The following is a 23,450-nucleotide window of genomic DNA, read 5'->3' on the forward strand; positions in this document are numbered from 1 at the left end:
CGTGATACATTCTAAGCCCTTAAGAGCACTTGATATCAAGTTTTTGAATGGTACTATATCAAATATCATTTATGAGTTATCTGTCCATGATAATCAAGAAAGCTATATTTGAAAAAGAGAGCATATAAACTCATTGGTGTATATTTGTAATATTGATTTGTCTCGATGTCGCATTGTTATTTCTGGTGGTTTTTTTTTTACACATTGTCCTTTGATTTTATTGTTGTTGTTCATGTGGGTATTGTGTGTGTGGTTTTTTATATATAGATATAAGAAGATGGGGTACGAGTGCCAATGAGACAAACCTGCATACAAGTCATAATTTATAAAAGTAAACCAGTATAGGTCAAAGTACGGTCTTCAACATGGAGCATTGGCTCACATCGAACAGCAAGCAGAAAATGACCTGAAAAAAAATGACTGGTTTTAAACCATTCAAACAGGGAAACGAACGGTCTATTCAACATAAAAAAAGAACGAGAAACACCTTTGAACCGCATCAACAAACGGCAACCACTAAACATCAGGTTCCTGACTAAGGACAGTTGCAAGCAAATGCAGCGGGTTAAAATGTTTTAATAGGCGCCAATCTTCACCTTACCCTGAAACAATAGTGTAACATCACAGCATAGAAAGACACACTTTAAAATATCTATTGAAATGTTTTAACTCAATCGAAAGACAAATTATCAAAAATCAAGTGAACATACACTGAACGTTTAGTTTTGATCTATGACACGAATTAAATACAAAATTAATCAAACAAGGGGTTTAGATGTAAAACAATTTCAGAGAGACAACCATGATAACCTTGGAGAAAATTCCACAAATAAAATAACGTATATAGGTAAATAACAATAATTTTGTTGTAAGGTATACATGGAGTACGGAAATATTTTATTTTGTTTTGTTTTTGTTTGAGTAACAATAAACAGTATTTTTAAATACGTTGTCCGCAATTTCTGAATTGGCCAAGTAGGTAAATTGGAGACACCACAAACATAGTATCACTTGTAACTTGCATTTATTTTGTGTAGCCGAACATGTTCACAACCTGTTTTTCGCATCACAAATAATAACAGAAAAAAAAGAAGACAGCAATTGTTCATATCATCTGTATTAAAAATAAATTATACAAAACATTCAATCTCATAAAAAAACAATAAAAGGATTGTCAATACTGCTCCTCATAAATAAAAATATTAAAAGTTTAACAACGTTAAATTATGATGATAAGTGACAAAAAATGAACACGTGATCACACATGGGAGACTCTTTTGTCATGGTTTGGTCATTGGGAAGGTTTGGTCAGAAGTTCAATAGTTGGGACGACAAGCTTGTCCAGCCTACACACCTGCATTATTGGCAACACGGTAGCATGTAATTTCTATACAAAGTATTTATTACATGACATGTACGGTGGAAGACTACTATACTTTAACGGAAGTGGACTATTTCACTGATGTATAAACTGAAAGTTGTGTCTATCATTCGTCCTAACTGAATATGACAGATCTCACAATCGTTATCACAAGTCATCAGAAGGCTGTTCATCTTTTCAACTATTGGTCCGTAGTCATGACAACTGGTCGCCATTTCATAAAACACTGGAGACAAAAACCATGTCCTCGTCAAAATCTGAAATATCAAAGAGATAGCGGTAAATACATGAAAGCTACTGATTTGTATCAAGTTCTTGTTGGCGTGATTTATTTGTGAATCACAAACCACAAAAGGTGCGTCATATGTACAGCAGTTAATCGCGTTGTTAACCGCGATCTATATATTTTCATGAAATGCATATTAAAGCTTCAATTGAAATTGTTTAATCTTGAATTATTGCATGGTGTTACCAAAAATTGTATGTTTCAAACCTTATTGTTTGTGTCATGCTATACATGCCCTTCCTGGACTCTGGATTGGTTTATGGAATTATTTTTCTGTGTCAATACGATTCATCCGACATTTTTTTTCAGTTATGTTAATTGAAAAAAAGCAACCAAAAAACTGTATACCTTTTTCAAATCCAAATATTCTGATTAAAAAAAACAACGTGTTTAAATCAAAGTTCTTAATGTATCTGGACAAAAACTTTTAACTATCAGCTGACTGTCATAAACTTTGGTATGTATTGCGTCACTGCCAGAAGACATTTTATTAATTATTCCATAAATTTTTCTGATGTATACATGAAATGAATTAATGAAGGTCATAAATCAAACAAATGTGTTTCTTCCCAAGAGAAATGAATATTTTTACTTAGTTCTAGAAATGTATTTTACTACATGAACACATTAATTATATTGTTTCTTAAAAGCGCTGTAGCTGTAGCACGGTGTTCACCTACAGTTCGTTTTGTTGAATGTTAATTGATGGAAATAAGACTTGTGCCATTACTAGATGATGGGAGAATTTGAAATGCATCATCTTAATGATAAAAACAGAGAGTGATGCGTTTTGTCAGAGTAATAATCATTCTAGTAACAAATGTGCGTCCTCGATTTGATGTTTTTGGCAGATGGCTGAGGGTCTTCTTTGCAAAAGAGCGTCACGACACTTGAGAACTGAGAAGAAAATGCCAAAGAAAATGCTTGAAAAATGTAAAAGTAATTTTCTTTCATGTCTTAGAAATACATAGTTAATGATGTTAAGGAAATCGGCTCTCGTTTAACATACTTGTTTCTTTGGTAATACATCCCTTCAATTTTATATTAAATTGTAATAAAAGAGTACTGCTCTAACAACAAACACTTATATTGTTACAAAGAAAATAGTACAGCATACATGATTACTAAGAAAACATCGTTGGAGGAAAACACATATACGTTGTAATGGTGGAATAATTGATTTGGACGAATATTATATTCTTTAATTATTACTAGCAAAAAATGCTATTGTCCTTGTTACTGACACTAAGATGTCATTTGATTTGAGTATTTCTGATATAGGTTAATCCAGAAAAAGCTTCCATGCACAAAGTTTATAAAGTGGCATTAAGCTTGTAAGTGGTGGGTATTCCATAAAACATTATACGTTTTATGAGGATCTAAATAATTTCTATTGTCTTTACTAATTTGTCCCTTTACAAAATGCATAAGTGGGTTTGTCATTCCCTTTTCTGTTACTTATGATGAGACCGGCGGATACAGTAATTTGGTAAAAAAAAAAAGGAGTCGTATTAACCCCAGCTTTTTAGGCAATACTATTTAAAAACAATTAATGTGGGAATTGTCCGTCATTTTTTTAGGGCGAGCCTTCTGGCTTTATAGATATTTAACTGTTAATTTTAACGAAGTGCATTTGTGTTATTATACATAAATCCACATATTTATAGCAAGGATGTTATATGATATATACCTTCCTTGTTTATAGTATGGGTAGTTACACTACTACATTTTGTATACATTTTTAAAAAAATGCCTTTTCAAATTGCACGAGATCGGTCAAGACGTTGATATTATAGGGTTATTGCATAAATATTGGGGAATATTGTCCCGAGTAGAATTTTATATTGTACGAGCTTGCGAGTGCAATATATGTTCTACGAGGGACAATATTCCCCAATATTCATGCAATAACCCTTTTATTGTATAGCAATATAATATTTGAAAGTAAAAATTGGTTTAAACTAAGATTTTGTCGTTGATGACGTCATTAATTTTAAAGATTTATTGCACTAGTGCAATATTGGAATTTATTGCAAGCTAACTTTTGATTACTTTCTGTGGGAAATATTATATTGCTATGCAATAAATAGTCTTATTACATTTGTACGGTGGTTCATATTACAATGTAGAAGATCAAAATCTGTTCACAGTCTTTGGTTTTGCAATGGTTTGATTGTATTCGATATACATTCGTCATTGTACCTTTTGTAAAATTCTAGGGGTGATTTATCAAAGCACTGTGAGTATATGAAAGGTCGAATAATGCTTTGGTTGCTTTCTTCGTTATGATGCAAACCTCGAATTAAGGCTACTACGAGTTTAAGATAGGATAATACAATACGTGTTGATGCTGATCTTTTAAAAGATGTCTGTGTATTTCAAGGGATGGTCGCAATGACATGTACCCCAAATCTTCTTGCATTTATTCTTACTCTGCAGACAACATTAAACGAAGAACAATCAATACAATATTGTAGAATCTCTAATTTCTTGTCTGGTGTTCATTCACTACACAGTATGTACATACATGAAGTAATATTACTTCAAAAGTTACCAGATGTGCATCTCATATAATAACCAGAGCATATATTACACAATATTCCATAAAGAAAGCAGTAAGTTACGTATCAGTGAACATCAATACAAAGGGGATAGAAAACCAAGGGTGAAACAGTCGGGTGCTTGCTTTACGCCGGTAACAACAGCCGAGTTATGGAACACAACCACGTACAAAACAATGAAATCAAATGTTTACTACACCTGAAGTTTCTTTTACTTGGATGCCACCATGGGTCAATTGTTTAAGTCATTAACTGATGACTTTGACTTTTATAACAGCAATAGTTTTTGTGCGCACTTTAAAAAGGAAGTATACAACATTTTTTTATTGGCAGATTTCAGATTCGGTTTTTTCCTGCAGTACACTAGTCAAAATATGAGGTGCGGAATCAAAATCCGCTCGTCGACTAAAATTCATCAACTGATTTAGACTAGTTGAGGCAGATGCATTTAATTTAATGAATAACACATGTAACATGTCTCTGGTTTAGGTGGATGTATTTGTCTCTGTCACTACAGTAGTCGCACACAGGCTTTTAGTCCCTTTTTAGTTTTGGTTCAACTAAACATTAAGCACAAGCTTTTTATTAGTGGGTTTGCAAAATATTTAAAGGGAGACGGAAATATGGAAAGACATTTGTATAACCTTGAAAAAAAATGAAATATTATTGACTTTAAAAGTTCTATTGGACGAGATGCAATGTTTATCTGTATATAAATCTGGCTCTGGGATTATGATAAGTGATTGTGTATCACGTCTGTATATCTACCGGCACAGATACATGTGTCATGTTGGATTATTTCTAGTTTTGTTCTGTTGTATTGATGTTGTACAGAACTAATGTTAACTTTGTCACTGAGCTCAAAGATCAAAAGAATTTCGTGGTAAAAGATTATATTATAAAATGTAAAATTCTGAAACACGGCCTTCGTTGCTCTGTGAATCACACAGATAGAGTATAAGCATTGCAAACTTTGATGTATAAAAGGAACAAAGGATTCCTCTTGAAGAGGTTATCTGTGGACAAAATGCAGGGTTCCATAAATTGAAAAAATTGTTTATCTAAACAACTTTACAAAAACAAAAACACATACATTTTAATCAATAATAATGAAATAGACCACTTTCGAGTTCATCCGTCACCGGAAAAAAAACTTGTCAATTAGGCTCGCCTTTGTGACGTCAATTACCAGATAGAGGGGGTCGCCTGTATCCCTAAATACTATCAACTGAGTGATCGTCATTGTGCAGGATAAACTAGAAATAATTTTTGTTTCGTAGGTACTTAAGCACAATTCCCTAATGACAGCAGTGCTGATTGTCAATTATGTGAAATTAGTTTGCCGAATAAATCGTGCAATATAGTATTATAATTTTCCAACCACTCGCTCAACGTTGGAATGGAAGTGACGATGCCCCTAAACGCACGAATGATGTTCACTAAAACCAGAATTTTTGACGGATATGCATCGAACTCGAAAGTTGTCTATTTAAAATAACACTTTCTCCATAAGCAAGGCCAGATATACGTATTCTTTTTGGGGAAAAAAGTCTCCATCTCATAGAAAATGCCTCTAAAATGATTGTCCGTACCAAAAAATTACTAAGAATAAAAGACAGCATTAATTATTCCAGGATAACACGTTTGTAACACTTCCAGGACATTATAAATTTAGGGTTTAAAAGTGTTGATTTTTGATGCTCCAAAATTATTTTTTTGGGATAAATTTCTGTTTAGCCGTTTTCTTTCAATCGTGATAAAAAAAAATAGAACTTGTGACCTTTTCATGTAATATTTAAAACAATTTGCTCTTAATCAGATTAACATTAAACTGTAATTTTTAAAATTCAGTTTAATGTGAAAGTAATCTTTTCAAAGAATATACATATTTTTTACCGAAACATGGAAACATTACTGATACCATATAGTCTATATTCATTTAACTTTATTTGCTTTAATGCAATAATATGATATTTACACAGAAGACAAATCCTTTATTTGTTCGTGCACATTTATTTGTTCATGCACAATCTACCAATATAATTTACGACTGTCAGCAAGATATGTTCAGTACCAGGGTACTTACCAATTAATTTTAAATCACTTAATTTTGAGAAATGAAACATAATTCGATATATTTTATATTGTTATTTTATATCTGAAGTGTTATCCTTTCAGTTTTATTATTTATTTATCATATTTATGATATCAATCATATTTTTGATAAAATCTTAAATCTTTCACCCCAGCATCTGTTGATATGGGTAACCATTTTCTAGATAAATCCTGGCAAGTTTAGATATTGCGCTGGTCAAATAGAGGTTAAATTTATCAAAGCTAATATAAAATACTCTTTATGTTAATTTTTTATTCAACTATGTTTCATACAATCTGTTAAGTGATTTCCGTGGACGTGTGTATTTATTTTTCATTGACTATACACACACACACATCTATTTGTTTGCTGTTGAAAAATTCAAAATAACAATAGAAAATATTGTTTTATTGTCAAATAAATGTTTGTTGTTATTGTTAAAAGTCATTTGTTTAAGGAAGGGTAAAAGATATTTGTGATTTTAAGGCAAATGATATAATGAATAGTAAATACTATGTATATTATCATTATTATTTTATAATACAATAACTGTGTAAGCTATAGTTATTCTATATTATATATTTAATACTAACCTAAGAATGTAATATAAATCAGTGTCCCGGCAATGCCCATGCTCCCTCCATCCTCCACACAGAAAAGGCATAACTTAGTCTCTCATCTTCTACATAACTACAACTGGTAGACTTATTCTTATCACAATTGTCATCAGTTCTTAATACTTGGTACAGAAAGTCAATATAACGGGAAGCTAACTTCAGAGTCTGGATTTTACTAAGTTTATCTGAGGGTAACGTCGGAATAATGGTTCGGAGAGTTGAAAAGGCTTCATTTAAACTTTGTGTCCTCTGTCGTTCACGAACATTTGCTAAACATCTTTGAGTATTAATTTCTTCCATTGATTGTCCTTTTTTCTTTTTCTTGCTGTTTTCTCCACTACATGAAGACGAACTGTCATTCGAGTTTTCGTGTGACGATGCCTCCGATACAGAATCAAATGTCTTGCTGAAGGTTCTTTTTCGAGATTTCTTTTTCATTTTGGATAAGTCCATTTCTAAATGGTCCGTCATATCCTCGGCATATTCCTGTTTGATCATGGGTATTCCAATTTGTCCCTGAACATACATTGTATCCGTCATATTGCTACACTGCTGTGGTATCATAGTTAAGTCTGTTAATACCATGGAGTTATTTGTAAAAAATTAGTTTAAACAATAATTCTGCATAAATGTATCTCGTGCAGTTTGTCAACAGGATACCACCAAAAAATTTTAAACTTTCACTTTTTTTTTCTGTTCAGAAATAAACTTATTACTTATACACGTGCATTCGGTTAATTATTTGTGAGGCACGTCCATTTATACCAGATGGTAATGCCAATGTTTGTTTACAGTATTACGCCCCGCCTCCTCCAGCAGAAGCTGAGGTTGGTGTACATGTAAATAGGTAATAAATCCCCGAATCCATTCTGCCAATCAAAAATTATATTACCCATATCGCAAAAGTGTGGAATTGTGATATTCGTCTCGCGCGAAAATTCCCATGGCGTTTGACTGACAACATGGAACGCAAGACGAGAAAGAAAAGATATTTGTCAGAAACTTCAGCATGTTTAGTCAATCTTTGCAAATTTTTCAATATTCCATTTCTGATTGATATACCTTTGAATAAGATTTTATTGAATAAATAAAACCTGAGAAAGTTTTTGTTCCGATAATCGCCCCATTGATCCCAGAAAGAAAAACAAATATTCACAAGATAAAGATTTCACGTAAAGGGGTGAAATTAGTAAAGATAAACAAGTTTTGTTTTGTCAACATATTTCTTAATTGTAATAAATAAGTTATGTGATAATGCGATATAGCAGGTGTCCTATTTTTGGCGGTTTAAATATTATTCGCAAAAATTCTGCAATTAATATGGAAAACTATTAACCGTTGTACATTGCAAAATTTTAATAATGCGCAAAAAAATACCTATAATATCAGACAGTATTTTTAAATCGATTAACACATAATTTAATAAAAAAAAATTAGAGGTTAAAAAAAAGTATGTTTAGGCTGTAATGGTATAAAGAGAAAGTTAGTTGAAAACATAGTCAGTTTTATGGTCTATGGTTTGGGAACAATAACTATATCTATATCACTGCCCTTGACTTGACGCTTTTTTAATTCCGTAACATTCTCGTGATGACATGTCGTTTCCGATTACGACTTTGTATTTTAGTTATTTGACGTTAATCATTTTCCCGTCTGCACCAACGTTCCTGTCCGGTATTGCGGCGACAAAGCAGAACATTTAAAACGTCATCGTAAATATCTGCAATTCTGATGAATCCTTCAGATTTTATTTATACAGAATGTATACCCAAGGAAACATTTGATTTTTTAAGCAGATAGTTTTACCAGTCAGTTAATAAGATTTGCTGGAGATTTCGTAATTTACAATGCTGCATTGAGTCACACTTTGGCGTGAAGATTGCACGTGGAAAGAAAGTTCCCACGCTCTTGATAAGTAAGAAAACATTCCTTCATTCATAAAAATATTCACAATTTCAATGACATCTGTTTTCCTTGTAAACACCAGGATTAACGAGATGGAAGTTTAAACGACTTCCGTTCTGTAAAATTAAAAAGCAAAAAACTCTAAATAAATTTTTTTCAAGAGTACCATTTGATCGTAGTCGAGTGTTATATATAAATTCTCTGGGAAAAGTATATATACATGACGGGAAGTACTACTTCATTTTTCTTACGACAGAATTCAATATTTTAAAAGCTTTTTTTTTTTAATTAAAAGATTTACAAAAAATAAGAGGTATTTATGTAAAATGCACTGGAAAGACCACGGGGATCTAACAGTGTAAAGAATACGATGTAATTATTGACTGCATTAATCGGTTTCATTTACTGAGTATTGCGCTTTTCACACAGATTGAATGCAGCCATCCACTTGGTGAAATGGTATGAAATTCTACTTTCATTGGTAATGTTTATAAAACTTAATCAATTTTGACAGGTATTTGTATTTGTATGCATTTTTATCAATATCAACAATATCTAAAACCAAACAAAAATATGTCCAGTGGTAGACCACACAGCTTAATGGTTTCAAATGTTCTCTAACTTTCAAGGAGAAATGTCGAGTGTGATGGTCAAATCGACAAATTCATAAAGGACCTAAATCAGTTAACATTTTTATAAAAACTGTTGATAGAATTTTTATGAATTAATAAAGTAAGTGAGTAAACACCTCAAACAGAAATGTTTATTACATGAACAATTTGCGAATGTTGTTTCTTGATTCTATCCGATATATATGTATTAGTTGTATGTCACAAAAAAGAAGTTCGTGTACTGCTAAAAACGGAAATACTGAAACTGCCTCTAAATAATGTATGATATTGCATTTTTTGTCTAGAAATGCGGCAACAAGTATACATGTACAGTTCGCTTTTTACGCAACAAAAAAAACCCCAAAAAACACGCATACATATATAAATATATTTATATTAATTTTGCACTATTCAAAGCGTCAACTTTATATAAAGCTTTAAGAAGTTTTGTTTGCAGATATCTATATCTTTCTATACTTACACATATATAACACGGTTATTATGCAGTGTGACATTAGATTGAAAACTTAAGAAGAATTTTATTACAAAATAAATGAAATTCATGTTTTATCTCCTTCAGGCAGTGGGCTTCCATGTCAAAATTAGTATAAGCACTAGCATTTTAATATCGTACAAACTGACGGCGTTAGTTTAAATAATATGATTATCCACGTAGCAAGTTGTACCTTTTGTTAATTAAGCTCATGCTTATTTGTAGGGAACAAATTAATTGAACCAAAGTTTTCATCATTTCTCTTACTGATTAAAATATATCAAGATAAATTAGAAATAATCCATTAACTCTAGAAAATCCTTTCAAATATTTTGACAGTATTATTGAAGACATATTTCGTAGTCTATTATTGCATACAGTATATGGCCCCTTTTTAATTCTATTGTTGCATACAATATATGGACCATTTTTTAGTCTATTGTTGCATACAATATATGGACATTTTTTAAGTCTATTGTTGCATACAATATATGGACATTTTTTAAGTCTATTGTTGCATACAATATATGGACCTTTTTTTAGTCTATTGTTGCATACAATATATGGACCTTTTTTAAGTCTATTGTTGCATACAATATATGGACATTTTACAATATATGGACCTTTTTTTAGTCTATTGTTGCATACAATATATGGACCTTTTTTAAGTCTATTGTTGCATACAATATATGGACATTTTTTAAGTCTATTGTTGCATACAATATATGGACCTTTTTTTAGTCTATTGTTGCATACAATATATGGACCTTTTTTAAGTCTATTGTTGCATACAATATATGGACCTTTTTTTAGTCTATTGTTGCATACAATATATGGACCTTTTTTAGTCTATTGTTGCATACAATATATGGACATTTTTTAGTCTATTGTTGCATACAATATATGGACCTTTTTTTAGTCTATTGTTGCATACAATATATGGACCTTTTTTAAGTCTATTGTTGCATACAATATATGGACCTTTTTTTAGTCTATTGTTGCATACAATATATGGACCTTTTTTTAGTCTATTGTTGCATACAATATATGGACCTTTTTTTAGTCTATTGTTGCATACAATATATGGACATTTTTTAAGTCTATTGTTGCATACAATATATGGACCTTTTTTTAGTCTATTGTTGCATACAATATATGGACCTTTTTTAAGTCTATTGTTGCATACAATATATGGACCTTTTTTAAGTCTATTGTTGCATACAATATATGGACCTTTTTTTAGTCTATTGTTGCATACAATATATGGACCTTTTTTAAGTCTATTGTTGCATACAATATATGGACCTTTTTTTAGTCTATTGTTGCATACAATATATGGACTTTTTTTAGTCTAATGTTGCATATAGGATAAAGCCATTTTTTAAATCTATTGTTGCATACAATATGTCGCTCTGTTAGTGTCTGTTTGTTACTTGTGCTGGGATGTTGCCTCAAAGACGTTTATCCAACATCTCTTTTTTATTATTTATTTAAATCTAAATAATACACTGAAATTGTAAGAAAGTTTGTTCTCTCCAATATTTTTTATAAACTTCTTCAAATTGCATTGTCAGTTTAAATGACCCATGTTTTGTGATGTTAATAAACAATCCTTAAACCAATAAACTTTAAAACCTGCATGGATTAACATAAAGATTCGTAAATCAATCAAAGAACCTGCTAATTTTTGTAAATATTAATTGAATATTACAATCGTCGCTTAATAAATGTGTTAATCCGGAAATATTTCATAGTTAATCTGGTCTGACATTTCCAATTTCACACCAAACGTGTCATCGGTCACGGGGCGGTATGATATCTATGATGCTGCGCTGGTTGACAGTAATTGATACTTGACCCGGTGGACATCTCAGTAGTTGCTTATTTATGATGGAGTTCTTATAAATTTATATTTGTTTTAAACGCTTTTCGTTAATGAAAGCAATTAGTGACTTTAGTAAATTTAAAGTGTCAAAATGAACAAATTAATATTGTTAACCTTATATTGACAATGATACTAAAATTAATAATGGAGGCAACCTTATACCTCTGCAATACATATTTTTTATTCCAATCTTAATTCAACAACCTACGAATGAGGAGAGGGCATCTCGCAATTTTGTGCTTTTATTTTTATTAAACTTTTTAACTATTATTTCAGTAATTATAGTTAAAAAAATTTATAAAAATAGTAAAATTGTCAGAAAGCATCAAACTAAAAACTAAAATGTTTGATTTGATGAAAACATTATAAACATTATGCGTGAAACCAAAGATTTATTAAACGAATTGATTTTTTGTATTAAGATATTTTAATAAAGTTGACCCATCTAACGAAATTTTATAATGAAATAGCTTAACAAGGAATATTCCATAAATTTATATTTTAAGTTTAATGTGAATGTCTTACTGTTTTCATATTTACTGATTATTTTCTTATCAACTATTAGTTGTAAAAATCATTGACCAACCAACCTTATTTTGTAGAAAGTAAAAATCATCGACCAACCAACCTTACTTTGTAGAAAGTAAAAATCATTGACCAACCAACCTTACTTTGTAGAAAGTAAAAATCATTGACCAACCAACCTTATTTTGTAGAAAGTAAAAATCATTGACCAACCAACCTTATTTTGTAGAAAGTAAAAATCATCGACCAACCAACCTTATTTTGTAGAAAGTAAAAATCATTGACCAACCAACCTTATTTTGTAGAAAGTAAAAATCATTGACCAACCAACCTTACTTTGTAGAAAGTAAAAATCATTGACCAACCAACCTTATTTTGTAGAAAGTAAAAATCATTGACCAACCAACCTTACTTTGTAGAAAGTAAAAATCATTGATCAACCAACCTTATTTTGTAGAAAGTAAAAATCATTGACCAACCAACCTTATTTTGTAGAAAGTAAAAATCATTGACCAACCAACCTTATTTTGTAGAAAGTAAAAATCATCGACCAACCAACCTTATTTTGTAGAAAGTAAAAATCATTGACCAACCAACCTTATTTTGTAGAAAGTAAAAATCATTGACCAACCAACCTTACTTTGTAGAAAGTAAAAATCATTGACCAACCAACCTTATTTTGTAGAAAGTAAAAATCATTGACCAACCAACCTTACTTTGTAGAAAGTAAAAATCATTGACCAACCAACCTTATTTTGTAGAAAGTAAAAATCATTGACCAACCAACCTTATTTTGTAGAAAGTAAAAATCATTGACCAACCAACCTTATTTTGTAGAAAGTAAAAATCATCGACCAACCAACCTTATTTTGTAGAAAGTAAAAATCATTGACCAACCAACCTTATTTTGTAGAAAGTAAAAATCATTGACCAACCAACCTTACTTTGTAGAAAGTAAAAATCATTGACCAACCAACCTTATTTTGTAGAAATATTGAAGTATAAGTATCATTTTTATGAACATTTAGTAAAATCTTTAAATCAAACTTTTCAAATTTTAGTTATTTTAATGTCTTTTTCAAAATTTATAAATGTCAAAAATCCTTGTTGAAAAGAATTTAGTATACTACTAATCATCAGATTATGTGGTAGATTCAAACTGACAAGCAATTTTAATCGGGTATTTTTTTTCTGAAGTTCATATTGGTCATTCACAGTTATAAGACCATTGAAGGACGATTATCAAAAAGCCAAAATCTTAGAAAACACTTGTTTTACGCTTCGGATGTTAAAAACGACTTTGAGCGTCCTGCGGAAGATAAATATAAAACGCTTTGGAATCACGAAATTTAATTAGTGTTATTTTAATTTATCATATTTCCAAGAATTTTAATAAGCAGATCAATCCTAATTCTACCCGTTATCTGAGACTGCTATAACACATAGTAGTCTCAGCCTTAATAAAACTGTTCTTTACATGGGGTCTGCGGAATATCATAGGTAAAAGTTTCTTTGATTTGAACATGTCATAAAATTTCAATCAAAGTAAATCTGCACGCTATCATTAGCGCGAAGGTATCAATTTTATCAAAATAATTAATGCAAATATATTATAACCCCGACGTCCGCCTTTATTGACAGTAGTACTCCCTAGGGGTTATTGATGATCCTAGGATTATGACAACTTCAGACAAACATTCACAGGATGTGGGTGTCAATTTTAGAGCACAGCGCCACACCTCTTCCCTGCAACCCTTTACATTAATTTGCCATTTGAGATTTTTTATGTGGAATCCTAGAAATAAATCTTCACTTACGAAAAATAATGGAAAATTTAGAAGTATTAAAAAAAATCCTCTTAGATAAGCACATCTGACTGAAATCATATATTTGCATCAAATATTAAAGGTCCAGAGACATGAATATTGACCTGGGCGTACATATCTCAGGTCCATCTATGCTAGATATTCAATTATTCGGTGTTATTTTATACAAATATATGATAGAAAAAAGGGACACTGCGTCTAAATCTCAAATGAAAATTACAAAAGGCAGCACCAATTAGGAGCACTAATATCTTTTCTTATAAAACAGTTCCAAAATAATTATACAAGTATTCACATTTAAGAATTTGTAAGTGCCAACATTGAAAATTTCAGCAAGTGCAGACGAACAAACGATTCCATATTTATTTTGCCTAAAACAAATAAAAGATGAAAACATACAGCGGCAGGTGTTTAATTAGGAACCATTACGTATAAACACTTCTATTACTTTGAAATAATCAAAAGTGAAAGTCATTTTAGTAAATTCTTTCAGTATTATTAAAATAATGAACATCATAAATAAACATCAGTCATATTAAAAAGGTGTAAATCTATTTCTTTGAAAATGAAGTTCATATTTGATTTTGTGTTCTCGTGGAATAACACGATTTATTTCTGAATCATATGTTATTATTTATTCAAAAGAAACGTGTTAATTGGTCTTTGGATGGATCTGTAAACGTCTTTGAAGGATCTTACGTTGAAGGCGTTTCTAATCTCTTCTGTTAATAAACGGGAATTCACATCACACGTGCAAGTCTCGTGCATAATTATAAAAGCTTGTTTTGTAAAACTTTGGTAAATAATATCACTTCTTGAATATACTTTAAAGACTTCGATAATTCGTTTATAAATTAGTTAATGGTCAATATAAATTCAGAGATTCACATCTGATGTTTTCCTCTTGTTTTATGGTGAACTTTCTAACGTAAGGAAAACGCATTGCGTTTATTATAAAAAAAAAGAAGATGTGGTATTAATTTGCTAGAAAATAAAAATAAAAACATTCATAAAGGGTTCCACGGAACCCAGTATCTAGCCGCCGATTGATGCTATTAGTGTAAAATTGTGGTGTTGACCGCCGAGAGCTTAGTCTATTTTTCCATAAACATGATAAAATCTTTAGATACTATTTCTAGACCCAGAATAAGCTTCTGTCAAACTTTCATATAACCTTTCAAAAAACTTTAACCCAAACTTGTATCCTAATGCCTTAAAGTTCACGCCACCGACAATGACAACGATTGCAGACTCGACATTAAAAGTATTGAAAATGATATTTTTTTCAATTTCGATATAGATTAAAAATTCGCATCTTGAATAATGGTTTTCTGGTTTAATTTATATAAAGCCAAAGTAAATTATAGTAATAAGTCGATTTAAAATAGATTTTCTAATTTATGCATGATAATATCTTCGTGGATCTTTTTCTCAAACTTATGGTAAACCTCTTTATAATTGATTAAGATGACCGATCTATATCACATACGTCAAGCGTCTTTGAAATACATAAACAACACCCCGCATTGACAGATCTTCAATCATCTTCTCTATTTGACCTGGTCACCTTGGTATTCTGTGGTTTCCCTACCGTCCTCCGGAATTTTAAGATGGTAATGGTTCACTTATAAACTTCATTTATCATTTGGAAATAATATTGAATGCGACGTTTTGATGCATGTATGCAGACGACCATTCTTCCGGTCAGCTAGAAAAACAGAAAGACGATATACGGTTACATGTTTAAAGTTAAATTTTCTTGTAGTCGTAATTTATTTTAGAATATCACGTACAGAGATCGATGAAATGAAGTAATTTATGAATACAATTAATGATTGAAGGATTAGCATTCCATTATGTTGTACATGAAGGTCATATATTGTAAGTTTGGCAGGGAATCATTATTATATAAATACTAAACTATTCGATTCATTTGAACCGTTACAGAGTTACCACACGAAAGCAACACCAATCTGTGGTTGAACGGGGGGATTCATTGGAACCGTTAAAATTAACACACACCAGTCACAGTAACGTATTCGTATTTGTGTTGAAAACCACTGAATTTAATTGGAAGGATTCACCGAAGTTCAACTAGGCTACCACGACAGTTACGCTATTAATATAAATCACTTTCTTTTCAACTGAGACCTTTTTTCTGTATTTAGTTTTAAGGTTTTCAGTTGTTTTCTGTCAAATTAGTCATATATATTTTTCGTTTATTGTTTTGCAAATTACTAAGCCGTTGATTGATGAGTATATAGTTGACAACCACATACCAGTGAAAATAGAATAACTGTATACAAAACAGCACCATTTATGAATATACACTTAAAGAGGCAATCCATAATACAAGAGACAATTTCCACACACAAAAATTACCTATACGATCAAAGAAACACTGGCAGACATATCGCCAACAACGAAACATTTTAACCAAACTTAAACGTCAGTCTTATAAGAAACTAATTTATAGAGCGTTGCTCTGGCGGTTGAACAAAGGTAGTCATTTTGACAACACTTTTCAGTGTATTGTGCAAATGATCTCTGCAACATTTTCTTGATCATTTCTTGTGTCAAAATGATAATGGCAAAATAAATGATCAATCAAATGTTGCAGACATTTTTAATAACTTTTTTTGTAAATGTAACCAAAGACATGAATAAGATTTTCATCCAAGCTATAAAGACATTATACTAGAAGAAATCAGAAGATAATTTAACTACTAGCCAAGAGTTTAATTTGGTTTTATGTGCGTGTAGTTGATATTGTCTTGCTACTTTGCTATAGTAATATGTTTAGCTTATCAAAATTGTTAAATATAATTTTGAATTTCAGTAGCCAAATTAGGCTGTTGTCTAATATATGCCCAGCCTTATTTATACTTTGAATAGATTTCTCGTGAAGTAGTTTCTGGACAAACAACCTTCATTCCCTTGTATACACACACTTTTAAGAAAATTTTTCACATATATTTACGAAACAATCTTCATTATTTCTATTTGGTACACGGAACATGAAACTTATAACGTGTGTTGTAAAGCATCAGCCTTCAGCAACACACCTGTACGAGATTGTTCCTTTTCAGATCAAACAAAAACAATCCCTACCTCCCTTGTTTTCACTAAAAACTACTTTAAATATAAACAGACAGCTGAAGTGTGGCCTGTGTTAGAAACAATGTTAAAGTCAAGTGCTTGCAGACCTTCCAAATTCATCACACATTCTGGCATCAACAATGAAATATTGGAAAAATTATACTGCATGTTAGTATGGAGAGATTAATTGTAAATTTAAATAATCAAAGGCACATGGAATACCATGCAATTACTTGCCCCATTGAAAGCAAGTCTTAAAATTTCCTAGATAACAACTTTTCATGCAAAAATGTCCAAACCGTGAATTTATTCAGTTATTTTAAGAATAAAAAAAAATCGTTAATCCAAAGGCGGGATTAAATATATGATCATATATAACTGTATACTGTACTCGTTCATGTTTTTCGATTGAAGTACATTTTTTAGAGATTTATCTTTATTGTTAAGTGGCTTGCTTTCAGGTAGCATTTGTTTGGGTTTGTTTCATCTCTTTGGTTTTGTAGACATCGCTATCATGCACAAAGCTTTACCGAGTTCTGTTGTTTTTTCATTTCATAAATCCAGGATAAATATTCAAACCGACAGATATTCTTTGGAATTTGACCAATCATTTTGATACTTTGCAGGCTTGCAGACCTGTAACAACTCCATGAAGAACATTTTTCGTAACTTTAACAGCTTTTAGATTTGAGAACAGCATTTTATATTTTTCAACATTAAGTCGGGAAAATGAGGACGTTTACTAATATCATGGAAGTATTATATTGACAGGAACTACAACGATTAATTAGCATTTATTTATAACCCGGGTAGCCCTGTAGAAAATATATGGAAACTGTCTAATTAGTACGCTGTCGTTAATTTCCTTTGTGACTATCTGCGATGCCGCGGTCATAAATTGACCAGAGATACTTCTTATCAATCACGTGGTTTTAATCGAGACATCTTAACAATATTACCTGTCGGAAAACACCTTTACTTATTTCAATCGCGTCGGTAGACCTTTATTCGTGAACAACTTATTTAAACAAATCGACTGATGCATAAAAAATGAAAATCGGCCCAGAATTAATTATTCTACAACGATTTGAAATAGTGAGTTACATTATTTTATTAGTTTGTGGGTGAAGTTTAAATCGCGATTAAGGTCTGTTCCGGTTACCGCCGGTTAACAATAAATATATTTGATAAATATTAAAACTGTGAAGTTTAGAGTGATATATATGGTTAAGTTACTGGATAATCCTGGAAAGTAGAAATTTCCAGTTTATAATACGAAAATTAATCGAGCAAGTACCAATCAACAAAATACAGCAGAAGAAAATAGAGATCTAACTACGTTATATATATAGCTGTATATTTTTGTCCTGTAAAATATGTTATCACTATCCGACCAAATGATACTGGTAAATATTATTGAACAGTCGCACAAGAATTTGTATAATGTCACTATACAAATCCGTGAGTCACAGTACTAAAAAAAAATTCAACACATCGGGGTTCAGCTGAACATTCGTATATACCAACCAATGATCTTACCCTGGATTTAGAGCGAAGCTTAATAATTCCTACATTTGTCTAAAATCTCTTTGATCTTTTGATTTTATCAGAACGATCATTTACAATCGTCTTAAAAATGCAGGATATGTGTGCCACTCAGTGGAGTAAACAGTAGTTATTATATAATCACAACTTGCGATATATATTACATATAGTCCAATTTCTACCGAAAAATAAATCAATAAAAATGGGGCATTTATTCAATAAATTTGGTCAAATCTCCATCGTCAATGTGTTTTTCTATAGAATTAATGATGACTCGCATTAATCCATCAATCACTCAATCCATCGGCACACATATGCAGATGTAAGGTAACGGAATCTGTCGAGGTTTGCCGATTGCTGTTTCCTAAGAATTTATCACAACTTTCGATTTCTTCGTTTATTTCCGTAATCCCGAAAGCAACCGAGAATGACAATATCGTAGGGCACCACACGCTGGTGTGTAAATAACGTGCCATGTTTCAAGCTAATAAACATGTCATTAAATTGCGCGCGGAATCGCAGATGAAACGTTTGAAGTCGGGTCGTAGTAGTTCCTGTCAATATAATACTTCCATGCTAATATCAACAATGGGATTCTTATAGTTTTGTTTCTTGTTCAATTTGTGCCATGATGGTTTACTTCAGGCTTTTATGATTTAAGACAGTATTAATATAATGTCAGTATTAATAATCATTGAGGCATTTTTTTTTTATCTTAACAAAAAAAAAATGCTTATTCTGTAAAATTTTCATGAATACGATTTGTCTCAGTTTTTTTCTGCAATTATATGCTTTCTTGCTTCTGTATATCGTTTATTTCTGTAATCAGTATACAATATTAGCCATGCAATTCTTTTATTATCCACAGTTATTCTTTATACTTTTGCACCTTATTATTCTCTATTCTTAAGTTCTTTGGTAATTTTTCTCAAAAGTCATTAATAATTCGTCCATTATTCTCTATTATATGAATCTCATCTAGATCCTCCTATACACTCATTATGGAACAGTCCCTTGGACCATGTCAGGACGGAGAACAGTTTTCTCAGTTCAAGAGTCTTACACAGTCATAAAATGGCTCGGAATGTGACTGTCCTGTATGTACACTGTACATAGAAAAAGAAAAGCTATCATTTTATTTCACTGTGCGTAGAAACATTAAAAGCTTACATTTTATTTCACTGTGCTTATTTTGCATTTAAGTGCTTCTCTGTTACTAATGGTATCCAGGACAACTTACTTTACCATATTTTCCGGCTGTACTTACTTGAAAGTGCATGTGTTTTATCAATTGTTAGTTTCGCTCCTGAGGCAATTTTTGTGTCAGGAGCATTACCTTTTAAAGAAGTCCGTTTTGTGTGAAAATGGACTAGCACAACACATCAATTGACATACGTTAATGCCATAAGATTGGGTAGACGACATTGCACCGCATAAAACGGATGTGAATTGGAGAGTTGACATTTTGAAGTCGTCTATCTGAATCAATAATGTGGGACGGTGGTGTAGCAGTACAACATATGAACAAACTATAAAAATCAGACGAATAGATCTTTACGCATCAGATAAATACCGTGAAAGCAAAATAACAAGTAACACAAACGCAGAATGGAAGTGGCGTGGTACTTATACATCCCTACAACATAATGAAAGAGCAGATTGCTCTGAGGGATACGATTGCCATTGTTTTCATTGACACATGTATACATGTAGCTGGATAATATTATTTTCAAAACTAATTCAACTGCACATGTAAAATGTAATTTACGTAATCTGAATAGTTACAAAATAGGCAATTCCGAGTACAAGTGTATGAACAACGTACTTATTGTGTTTCATTTTTGTACTATCAATTCCAAGTTTACTTTCCACAGAAGTCACTGAGACTCAGAGTGAGATCAGTTACATGTATTTCACTTCGTATCTTATCACCTATTTTCCTACGTTAACTCTAAGAGGAACCCCATTCCCGACTTTAAAGGATATCTAATTTCCTTTGGGTCAGTGGTCATGACTCCTTTCCGCACACATTCCTCGGTTGAAATTGCGATCGTTTTTAATATAATACGACGTTTATCGACAGAACGAGTAAACTTCTCTCGACGTGTTGTATCGTATTTAGATTCAGACTATTGACGAAAGTTACTTCCAGAAGGGCGACAACTCGAGACGATAATATGGAAGACTCCATTTCGCCTGAAGGGGTGTTGTAGTTACATTTTTACGATGTGAACTACATTTATTTTAATTTAAATGATGCATATGATTTAAAATTATGCAACAACAATAACCCTCAATAGCAGACATACATAGAAAGGATCCCATGCGTTTTAAATTAATCAATTGAGAGGGGAATCCAGGGCAACATTTCAATCTAATACCCCTTGAAGTCAAGAAAACTATACGCATGCGCATAATTACCTAAACAAACCCTGGAGCAAGAACGTATATTAAATGATAATTAAACGACCTAGATGGTTCTCTATTTCTTTATGAAAGTACAATATAAAATATCAGTTTCATAACGGTGACATATAAGAAAAACTCCACTTCAGTTCTTATATGACAGAAATCGATTTATCGGAATTCAAACAACTCTCGCATTTTTATTAAAACTGTGGAATTCCCTCTGACGTGTTTCTAAATTTATAAAAACACTAAGAGAGAAAGAAAACACTCGTATAAGTCAAGGGAAATATCAAACATGAAGATTATGAAACGAACACTATAGGAAAGTTCTTTAAGTTCAATCCCTTTGTTTGTTTTTACCTTTTAAAGCAAGACAATCATAAGAATCTGAGATGTTCCTTAATGTTTAGAATAAAACGGTTGACGTGAGGGCATGGCCCTGAGCCAATGGTATCAGTCTAAAGATTGCTTGTAAGCAATCGTATCCCCAAAACACTAAGTAGACTTATTCATTCAGTCGTTTTTGTTTAAATGTCTTTTTGATCGATTTGAATCATTTCAATATTTGATATTTTATAGTGTATCTTCTAAGAGGGTGGTAAAGGGGGGGGGGGGGGGGGGGGGGGGGTGCTTGCACGAAATAAACGTGAAATAAGATATAATTTCACGTTGAACGTGAAATAATTTCTGTAATGAACGTTGCACGAAAAATAAATACTTTAATTTGAACCTTTTGTGACTGAGGTACTGCCCTTCTTGTATTTTGTTTTACTTGATATTCCCGATTTAGTATACACATTTATGATATAATTGGTTTACGGCTTTTAAAAAAGTATTTCTTGACGATCCCTGTCTAGTGTTTGAATTTTATTTGAAAAATACCCAGCACACAAAATAAGACTGAAAATCACGATGCACGTAAAATTAAATAAGCAGAACACGTTGAACGAGGCACCCGTCTTGCACGACTGAACGTCAAATAAAAAAATAAAAACATGTTGAACGCGAAATAAAAAGCGGCGATCACGTTGCACGAAAATAACCCTTTACCACCCTCTTCTAATAGCGTAATGGTGCACCACTGTCTTAGGTCAGGGACTTTCTATACTATACTTAGTAAAGAAAGTCCCTGCTCAGCTTAGGGTGAATATGTAGCTTTTCCTGTATGAATTGTTTTACAAGTGATAGTCATTGTGGAGCCTTTTACAGCTTGATGTTTGATGTGAGACAAGGCTCCGTGTTGAAAGCCGTAGTTTGGCCTATAATTGTTTAATTTTATACATACCGTCACAAAGTGACTTTGATGGAGAATTGTCTCAATGGCACCCATCAACATCTTTTTATTTTTTATTATCAATGGCACTCATACCAAATCTTATTTATATGTCACTGACAGTGAGTTCAAAGCCATTAAAATAACAATATTTCTGAAAGTAATTCTTTACCGTAGAAAGAATGGTGGCTAAAACTTTAGATACGATAATTCTGCATGGTCAAGTGTCTTGACTACTCGTCGTTATATGTACATAGTCCTTTATAAGGATGTATCTGTGGTTTAGTATTCAATAAAACAATTGGAGATTTACATAAGTCTTCCTTTGTTGATACGAAAATAAGTAAAATAACAAAAATACTGAACTCCAAGCCAAATTTAAATCGGAAAGTCCCTTTTCAGATGGCAAAATCAAAAGTTTAAACACATCAAACAAATGAAAATAACCTGTCATATTAGGCAGCAACCATTTGATTTTCTGGGGGGGCTATGGTTTTTTTTGGAAAAAAAAGTTTGTTTCCAGTTTTTGGAGAAAAAATAATTTGTTTTTGATTCTGAGAAAAAAAAAATTGTTTGTTTCACTCTCAGCTGCCACTATATGTAATGCTAAAATTGAAAGAAAAAAATTGTTTTCGACTTGTCGCGAAAAAAATAGATTGTTTTTCGCCACAGGCGAAAAAAAAAGTTTGTACAGAAAAAAAAACCATAGCCCCCCCAGAAAATCAAATGGTTGCTGCCTTATTAACTTTGTACAGGAAGGTACATAGCAGAAATACGATCCTCTCTTTCGTGAATGCTGTACATGTTGGGGTATAATATCTTTTTCAAGATTGACTGAAGAATTCGAAATTTTGAGCCTTAAAATACCCTATTAAATATCCAATGGTTTGCAACGTGTTACGAAAAACATTTGGATCCTGGACTTTGATGAGAAGAAAA

General features: G+C 31.7%; 1 protein-coding gene across 1 annotated transcript; it reads right to left on the reverse strand.

Moving 5' to 3' along the window:
* Positions 1–1,101: 1,101 nt before the first annotated feature.
* LOC143065320 (twist-related protein 2-like) lies at positions 1,102–7,656 on the reverse strand. The gene is made up of 2 exons (XM_076238827.1): positions 6,917–7,656; positions 1,102–1,638 (listed from the first exon to the last, which is right to left on the reverse strand). Exon 1 carries the CDS (start codon positions 7,523–7,525, stop codon positions 6,935–6,937), a length of 591 nt encoding a protein of 196 aa, XP_076094942.1. The 5' UTR covers positions 7,526–7,656; the 3' UTR covers positions 1,102–1,638; positions 6,917–6,934.
* Positions 7,657–23,450: the final 15,794 nt, after the last annotated feature.

Source organism: Mytilus galloprovincialis, chromosome 2 (genome assembly GCF_965363235.1).
Source record: "Mytilus galloprovincialis chromosome 2, xbMytGall1.hap1.1, whole genome shotgun sequence".
In the NCBI taxonomy this organism is placed as follows: Eukaryota; Metazoa; Mollusca; class Bivalvia; order Mytilida; family Mytilidae; genus Mytilus; species Mytilus galloprovincialis.